Source organism: Rattus norvegicus, chromosome 1 (genome assembly GCF_036323735.1).
Source record: "Rattus norvegicus strain BN/NHsdMcwi chromosome 1, GRCr8, whole genome shotgun sequence".
NCBI classification, from domain to species: Eukaryota; Metazoa; Chordata; class Mammalia; order Rodentia; family Muridae; genus Rattus; species Rattus norvegicus.
The window spans coordinates 152,692,472-152,702,067 of NC_086019.1; the positions used below are offsets into that span (position 1 = coordinate 152,692,472).

Here is a 9,596-nt window from a genome sequence, read left to right on the forward strand (position 1 = left end):
TGCGAACCTCAAGCGCCGCAGAGCGCTGGGGCGGTGAGAAGAGCGCGGCGTAGAGTGCAGGCGGGCTTCGCCGAAAAGCCGGACTCGGCCGGCGCCGGGTTCTGGGATCGCCGCCTGCAGCCATGACCCTAGCAGTCCATCCCTCGGCCCCGGCTCCGGACGTCTGATATCCCGCACAGTCTCCTACAGCTGCTGGAGAAGCGGCCGCTGCCCCCTCGTCGCCCTTGGCGCCCTACCGCATTCCCTATCCGGAGCTGGGAGCTGCGCGGCCACCGGCGCCCCTGTGCAAACTGGGGGTGTCTGCTAGAGCAGCCTCCGCCGCTGCTGCCCGCGGCTCTGGCCATGGCTTGGCAGGGCACAGGGCCAAGCGTCCGGGGGATGCCTGGAGGCGTCAGGCTCAGGCTGGGGCTGCTGCTGCTGCAGTTGCTCCTGCTCCAGCGGCCCGCCCTGGGGTTCGGGGACGAGGAGGAGCGGCGTTGCGACCCCATCCGCATCGCCATGTGCCAGAACCTCGGCTACAACGTGACCAAGATGCCCAACTTAGTGGGACACGAGCTGCAGACAGACGCGGAGCTGCAGCTGACAACTTTCACGCCGCTCATCCAGTACGGCTGCTCCAGCCAGCTGCAGGTGGGCGCCCCTACCCCCATCCCTGGAGGACTCGGTAGACAGGGACTCCCGAACTCCTTCCTCGGAATCCCTGACAGATCGAGCCCTCTGCTCCCTTTCTAACTTGAGGGTACAACTCCTGGAAAAGTGATCTCCAACCCGCACCCCACCCCCCACTTTTCTGTCCCTCTTGGAGACTGAAAGCCAAAACGTTGTGTAAGTCATCTGGCCCGCGAAAGAACCTATTCTTACACCCCGCCCTTCCGTTTTTTCTCCCCTGCCCATGTCTGGCCAAGCCCCTAACCCCAGTGGAGTTGAGGGTTATCTTTGCCAAGGATTCCGGCAGCCGGCAGCCGCTGCTTGGTGGACGAGTCCTGGCAGGGCAGCTGGTTGCACCTAAAACTTGGAAGGCGTGATAAGGAGACAGAACTTCGTCCTTCCAGGTCGCTCATCGACCTTCTTTCTGCTTGTAATTTTTGGGTGTAGGTTACCAAATAAACCATATCTGCCTGTTTTCTGCAGAATGCCCCACCATCGTCCTGCACTTTTAGAGGTCATACAGGAAAGAGTGGTTAGGTTGGCTTGAGTTCTTTCTAGTCCTTAGCGTTGGAGGCATGTTTAGTGTTTGGAGAGACTGAAAAAACTCCAGGAAGGTAGTTTGCATGTTTGAAGAACTTTTTCTCCTCCCTCCCCTTTCCTTTTCTTGGCAGTCATTAAGATGTTAAAACTTAGGTAATGTGTAATGATATAGAAATTCTTCCTACAATAATAAGTGAAAATTAATTTGCATATACAGCATATATGTTATAATTTCTCTTATGCAACCAACTCAACGGGAAATGGATTGGAATGAAGTTTTAAAAACATACACTAGTCATGTTTTTGGTTGGTGAGACTGAGTGGCTTTATTAAAAAAACAAAAATGGAGGTTAGAGTTCTCCAGCTTGAAACCTCAAGAAATCTATAGTTCTGGCTGTATTGAGATAAGAAACAGACATACAGTTTATTTACGGGCTCAGGTTTTTACATAGGTCATTGTAAAAGCAGAATTGTGGTTTGGGGAAGATGGTTGGGATTAGACCTATTGCTGGTGAAATATCCCTGTGGAAGTTTCAGAACTTCCAAACTAGGTTAGACAAGCTTAAGAAATGATCCTCTCACTCTCATTTTGGAAACAGCACATAGTTGACATCAGTGGCAATTTTGTTGGAGAAACAGCTTTTGCAGGGATATATATTTTTAATTACATGTATCCTGGGGAGGCAGCCAAGCTGTTTTGAAAGACAAGAACTGGATCCCTTTACATGCTGGAAAATAGTTACTTGTAACTCTAGACTTCATAGACAACATCTGTAAGGAGCCAAGGAGACTGTTTATCAATGCTGGAGGAATTGAGGACAGCAACTGGACTCTCCCCTGCTGCTATTGCAATTTCAGGGACTTAACATTTACATCTTCCTATTGTGTTTCATTATTAATCATTGAAGAATTGCTAGCCAAACAAATCCCTGGAGACCAAAGACCCCCTTGCCCCCCAACCCATATTTCCTCCTTGGGTCCAAGAGTCTCAAATGAGTTCATTTTTCTGTTTAAATTTGGAATTGACTTTTTACAATTAAAATGTACATTAGGGGAAAAGAGAATGATAGCAGGATCTATATTTTAAGGGGACAGAGAAATGAGGATAGAAGTCAAGCACCTAAGTGACCAGGTCACTTTATTAGACTCTTTAGGTCTCTCAAATGGTAGCTAGAAGGAGAGAAATATTGGAAATCGCTTTTTAAAAGTTTATTTTCCTAAGGGTTGTGTGAAAAAAGATTATGTAATTCTTCAGACACATTTTGGCTATTTCCTTGTGTACGCTCCTGTGCAAAGAAGCAGTAGAGCCCAGCTAAGGAAAACTGTGTAAAAGTGATAGACGTTTAGGCAACAGCATTTGAGGTCAGAGTAAACAGGCATATTCCCAGTAGACTGGCTTAAAAGTAGATACGTACACTGCCTGGAAGCATTCACTCAGCTCTGTGCTCCTGGTCAAATCCCATTCATTTTTTTCTTTGTTCCTGTCATTACTTTTCCAGTTCTTCCTTTGTTCGGTTTATGTGCCAATGTGCACAGAGAAGATCAACATCCCCATCGGCCCGTGCGGTGGCATGTGTCTTTCAGTCAAGAGACGATGTGAACCAGTCCTGAAAGAATTTGGGTTTGCCTGGCCGGACAGCCTGAACTGCAGCAAGTTCCCACCCCAGAACGACCACAACCACATGTGCATGGAAGGACCAGGTGACGAAGAGGTACCCTTGCCCCACAAAACTCCCATCCAGCCGGGGGAAGAGTGCCACTCCGTGGGAACCAATTCCGATCAGTACATCTGGGTGAAAAGGAGCCTGAACTGTGTTCTCAAGTGTGGCTACGATGCTGGCTTGTACAGCCGCTCAGCTAAGGAGTTCACGGATATTTGGATGGCCGTGTGGGCCAGCCTCTGCTTCATCTCTACCACCTTCACTGTGCTGACCTTCCTGATTGATTCGTCCAGGTTTTCTTACCCTGAGCGCCCCATCATATTCCTCAGTATGTGCTATAATATTTATAGCATTGCTTATATTGTTCGGCTTACTGTAGGCCGGGAAAGGATATCCTGTGATTTTGAAGAGGCGGCAGAACCCGTTCTCATCCAAGAGGGACTTAAGAACACAGGATGTGCAATAATTTTCTTGCTGATGTACTTTTTTGGAATGGCCAGCTCCATTTGGTGGGTTATTCTGACACTCACTTGGTTTTTGGCAGCCGGACTCAAGTGGGGTCACGAAGCCATTGAAATGCACAGTTCTTATTTCCACATCGCAGCCTGGGCTATCCCTGCCGTGAAAACCATTGTCATCTTGATTATGAGACTAGTGGATGCCGATGAGCTGACTGGCCTGTGCTATGTCGGGAACCAAAGCCTAGATGCCCTCACCGGCTTTGTGGTGGCACCTCTCTTTACCTATTTGGTGATTGGAACTCTATTCATTGCTGCAGGCTTGGTGGCCCTCTTCAAAATTCGGTCAAATCTTCAAAAAGATGGGACCAAGACAGACAAGTTGGAAAGGCTAATGGTCAAGATCGGGGTCTTCTCGGTCCTGTACACGGTTCCTGCGACCTGTGTGATTGCCTGTTATTTCTATGAAATCTCAAACTGGGCACTCTTTCGGTATTCTGCAGATGACTCAAACATGGCAGTTGAAATGTTGAAAATTTTTATGTCTTTGCTCGTGGGCATCACTTCAGGCATGTGGATTTGGTCTGCCAAAACTCTTCACACGTGGCAAAAATGTTCTAACCGATTGGTGAATTCTGGGAAGGTAAAGAGAGAGAAGAGGGGGAATGGTTGGGTGAAGCCAGGGAAAGGCAACGAAACTGTGGTGTAGGACTAGCTAGCTTCCACTTTCCTCATTTTGAAGGAAAGGATGCAGTGAATCTCAGTTTGAACAAACTAGAAACACTTCAGCACACACACACACACACACACACACACACACACACACACGTCAGCCCACCACCCCTCACCCAACTCAGCGTCAGAACACTAATGATTTTGATGTAGACTTTGGAATGGTCCAAAATGGAAAAGCCAGTTCGAGGCTTTCAAAGCTGTGAAAACTCAAAACGTCAATCACTTTAGCAGGTCACACAGCTTGGAGTCTGAGGAGGTCTCCCTGAGATTCCTAAGTCCAAGACTGATGGCGTCTGCTCCTACTGGGTGGGACTTCAGCTGTGAGTTAATAGCGTGCAAGGAGAAAGATTAATTTTTAAAACTCTTTTAAATTTTAAATAGTAACTAGGTCTTGCAGATAGCAAAGTGATCTATAAACACTGGAAATGCTGGGTTGGGAGACGTGGTGCAGAGTTTTATAGTTTGGCTGGCCTAACATAAACATCTTCTGGCCTCCACTGTCTGCTGTTTAGAACTCTGGAGCGCACTCCCAAGAGGTGGTGTCAAAATCCTTCAGTGCCTTTGTCGTAAAACAGAATTGTTTGAGCAAACAAAAGTACTGTACTAACACACATAAGGTATCCAATGGATTTCTCTCTGTTCTTAAATTTCAACGTCCCTAATTCTAGGCAGCCCCTGTTTTCTTCACTTTACACTAATGACTCAAAAAAAAGTTATTTTTATAGGAATTTTTTTGCACTGCAGCATGCCTAATGAGAGGAAAAGGAAAGGTGATTCATTTTCTGACAATCACTTAATTCAGAGGAAAATGAGATTTACTAAGTTGACTTACCTTACCGACCCCAGAGACCTATTGCATTTAGCTACGTTAGCAATTGGGACTTAAAATATTTTAGTTTGTGTGATTGCATCTAGGCAGACGCCAGTCTGGAAGAACTGAAATGTTAAATTTCTTGGCAACTTTGCATTCACACAGATTAACTGTGTAATTTGTGTGTGTCAATTACAATTAAAAGCACATTCTTGGACCATGACATAGTATACTCAATTGACTTTAAAACTGTGGTCAACTTGCATTCTTAGTGTGATAGTGCCTTTCCCCCCCTGTAGCATAAGAATGTTATCAGAGTTTGGTCTGCTTGCCACAATGGAGACTTATTCAACTTTGCAAAGGCAACTAAGGACAGCAGATCCAAATACTTGGTGCATAATTGTTCCTTAGTAATGGGCAAAGGCTCCTTATAAGATTTCATTGGAGGCAGTGTGGCCTGGAGTATTTATATGATGCCTAATGAACCTCCAGAATGCCAGCCAGAAGCTGGATTGGTTAGCAGGGGATACGGTGTAGACCGAGTGAAATGAGCTGCAAAGTCTAACAGCGCAAGTCTTAATTGCCTTTTCTGGGGTATCCAAAGCCTTTAAAATTTATGCTTTAAGTCCCTCACAAGGGGGTACCCGCTAGCAACCTATCAAAAGCTGAAGTTCCTTTAAAATCATGACTGGCCTTTTGCTTAACCTGCCTTAGGCCTTTTAATCACCAGATCTCTGGGACAAAACATTGTACATGCCACAGGTTGCTCTCCTTGTGTTTCACACTCGCCTGCTTCAGCAACTGCAGTTGTTCATTGAGTGGAGTTTATAGTAAGAGAGCTCTTAATGTTTTGTCCAGTCACACTTTGTAGAGAAACATGTCAGCGACTCCAAATCCCAAATAGGTGTGCAGATTCATTCTCTCTCTCTCTCTCTCTCTCTCTCTCTCTCTCTCTCTCTCTCTCTCTCTCTCTCCCCCTTCCCTCCCTCCCTCCCTCCCTCCCTCCCTCCCTCCCTCCCTTCCTCCCTCTCGGTTTGAGCTTTGTCTCTGACTGTATATTTTACTTTCTCCCCATACCCTTTGGTTTTGCAAGTTCTGTAGATGTCTGTTACCAAGATGCATATAAGACCCATAGTTGTGTTTGAAAAGGAGAGTCGTGGGGCTTGTGAGATAGAGATCTCGGTGAACCTGGATGGCCCCTGGTCATTTTCAGTCTGAGTACCTAAACTGGACTGGGGCATAAGGCTCCAGGAGCATGAGAACTGATCCACGGAAGGGCCAGTTTAACTCCTGAATGTGCTGCTTCTGAGCACATTCTGGGGCGAAATGGACACGCCCCGTGCTGCTTGCAGACAGTTCCCATAGCTGTCCAGGGCCCTGGAGTGTGCACCCAAGGGCAGATTCTGCCCTTACTCACGCTCTGCTTCGGTGTCTTGGGAGTTGTGCAGTGACTCTGGCACAGGAAAGGGATGAAGAGCAAGGCAGTAGCTGACTAGCCAGGCTGTACAGGCTTCCTAAAGCAATTCTCTTTGTAATGCTTCAGTGATTGTAGGGCCAGGACTGCAGCCTCCAAAGAGCAAGCTGTAGGTGCTGGGCTTGTTTCAACAATAACCATGGCAACAGCAACCCCTTAGGTGAAACCAGCCACCTGCGTTCTGAATTCTAGAGCCAGTGAGTGTACTGACACTTTTTCTATCTTCTCAAGCACTTTGCCCTTTCAGGGGGAAGTTAATGTTTGAGCAAAGGGACCTGGCAGTTCAGACTAGTTTAATAGTCTCAACAACACCACAGAGTTTCCGGCCGTCCCTTTCCTATCTCATGCACACTGGAGAGAAATGGCTCCACTTTCCAGGAAATGAACTCGGTGACTGAGGAGTCCCTTACAATGCCCGACAAGAACCTGTATCACTTCTTCCCATCATTACCACAAATCTCTTTCTAGGTCTCTCTACCTCCCCCATAATTCCTTCTAAATTAATGGCAGAAAGCACCAGCTCTGGTTCATGACAATCTTCATATAAACTCCCTAGGAAAACAGAGTAGGCCCGAAGAACTGGCTCCAGCATCTAACTGTGGCTTTGGGGATAGGAGGGTCAGGGTTTGGGTTGTTCCGTGGGACTTACACAGGCATATTTGAGGACAGCGGCATGCTGAGGAGAAAGTAAGGTTTGTTTTCCTTCCTCTGAGATCTGGAGTACGTATGCACAATTGTAATTTTCAAGGAAAGTCCTCAAGTTTCAGATATTCTACTAAGCACAACTAAGGGCACCACTGTCCAACCTCCTCTTTGATAAACTACTTGATCTTGCTTCATAAAAGCCAGACCATAAAGCACAGGAGCCCTGTGTAGGGTAGAAGTGGCCAGAGCCACCTGGCTGAGCTACTCAGCTGATCATATCTTTCTTCCTTTACGGTGACCCACTTCCTGGTTGCTGAGATGGCTTCGGAGCTGGCACGGTGCCCAGAGGCCTGAAACAAGGGACAGGTGACAGACACTATTTCCTTAGAGTTCCCTTTCTGTCATTCCCTCACGTGTACCCTAACCCTCATGTCCATAAAGCCAGAACCAGAGACCTATCATTACCAGATTCTGACCTGTGGTCACATTTAACTCGTCCAACTGTGTACTCAGCCCTTTGCTCACAGAATTTAGTGTCTTTGGTATTGAGTGCAATGTTGGGCCATGGGACATCGCGATGAAGTTGACATCCTCAGTCCCCAAAGAGCAGGTACACTTGAAAGAGGTCTCACCCATGAGTGGCAGTTAGGAAGGGAAACCAAGAGGGCATGGACTTTGGCAGGAAGTGCTTCATGTGTAAATTCTATCCTGAGACGGAGGGCAGTGGAGAAAGTTGCCATCCCTACCAGTCATGACGAGCCCCCGGACTTGGGCAGTGCTCTTTGTCTTCTTATTGTATTTGACTTCAGAGTCCCCGTCTGAGTGTGCAGTGTGTCTGTCAAAGGACCCAGGTTATCTTTTTCCCTTCATGCCTAGGACAAAGAACTTGGAACTCCCGAGAGAGCATTTTGCTCCTACAAATGATCAGATACTGAAGTCCCAAGTAATAGATCTTGTTCCACTGGCTCCTGGATCGAGTTCTCTGCTCCTGCCTTTCCCCATGCAGTTTGTGCAGTAATGGCCCAGTGCCAAGAGGAAGTGTATCACGCCCCCACCCCACCCAGACATGCTTGTTCCCCTGAAAATCACGTTTGTGTCATCATCATCATCATCATCATCATCACCATCACCATCACCATCACCATCACTTGTCTTTGTCTTTCATTTGCCTTATTTTCCTTCTAAGCAGCGCTCAATTCCTAGTAGTCTCCCGAGCAGTTGGTAAAGAGTCTCGAATGAGCCACTTCCTCAAAGCACTCGTGCCTGCCAGAGCTCCCGGAATGTTCCGCTAGTGACTAGTGTCATCCCGGAAAGCTGAAACAGGGTGACAACAACTCTGCCCCACGAAGCTCAGGTTCGTCTCCCCTCCCAGGTTGAGCACATTTCAAAGTCCTGAGAGTTTAGCAGGCTGGGGCCTTGACTTTACTGTGGCTGTGGGGAGCGGTAAGTTGGTTTCTAGAATTTCCATAGTGCCACATCCAGACACTTCTGAGTTCTTCTACCTCACAGGGACGGTGTGAGGCTATAGAAGGCCTCGGGGTGAGGCCCCTTGGCTCTTCATAAGAAGGATGAACTAAAATAATAATCCCAGTCTGCAAGCCGATAAAATACAGTTAGAAGTCTTTTGTGCAGCAGTTTACCCAGATGCTCTCTGCCTTTTACGTGGATCCTCGTGCCTTTCAGTAACTGCAGAACCCTGGAGGCAACCTGGGGCCATTCGGATGCTTAGTGTAGAGGTACCTGGCAAACCCCTGCTATCCATGCCCTGAACAAATTGCTGAATTTCCAAGGAAATATATCCCCCTTTTTAAGGATGTACAAAAGTGTGTCTACATTGATGTCTGTACTGTAAATTTCTAATTTATCACTGTATTAAAAAACTTGCTATTTAATTTTTGTATTAAAGGAAAATAAAGTTTTGTTTATTGACAGGTGTGTGCTGTGTTGTGTTTCTGAAGGTATGTGACAGTCCTTGGGAAGCATACATGCCCAGACCTGAGAAAGGGAAGGATTGGTTTGTTTGGCAAATGGAGAGAGGCTCTTTGACTCATGCTATTTTTTCCTTGTGGGATTTCTCCTGGGTCATCAAATCCCCACAATCTAAGGTCAATGAAAGCAAGTAGATCACATGATGCTTTGGACATAACCATAGTTCTCAAGCTGTTATCCCAATGATACCTTCCCACTCTTGGTATTTCCAAGAGTGGTCATCTTTCAGTTTGAGGTTTAAAATCAGATTTCTTACTGCTACTGGAACTCCAAATCTCTTACACAGTGGATCTATTTTTTGTATATCTCATTCTTCCGGTGGTGATGGTGGGGGCTGTCATTTTGGGCTAACTTTGTAAGTTGCCTGGTCTCTGTCCCTATATCGAGAGAAATCTCTGGACTATGCAGCTATGTGAGCATTGGAGGTATGGTGTGCTCAGTAGTACAATGCTTGCCCAGCGCATGTGAGGCTCTGGGCTTGACACCCAACAGTGCAAAACAAAACAAAGTCAGCAGGACACTGTCATCATACCTAGTAATATGGACCACACAGAAAACAGGACAGCTGCTGATGTCTCCATTGAGATTATCCCTCTTGCTTTGCTTAAAGTTCTTGCCACCTTTTAGCTGCATTT

The 9,596-nt window shown here is 46.8% G+C and overlaps 1 protein-coding gene across 1 annotated transcript; it reads left to right on the forward strand.

The window, feature by feature from the left end:
* The first annotated feature begins 35 nt into the window (after positions 1-35).
* Fzd4 (frizzled class receptor 4) lies at positions 36-8,901 on the forward strand. Its single transcript, NM_022623.3, is given in 2 exon segments — positions 36-630; positions 2,688-8,901. Coding segments are annotated over 2 exon segments (1,617 nt in total). The 5' UTR covers positions 36-342; the 3' UTR covers positions 4,017-8,901.
* The last annotated feature ends 695 nt before the right edge of the window (positions 8,902-9,596 follow it).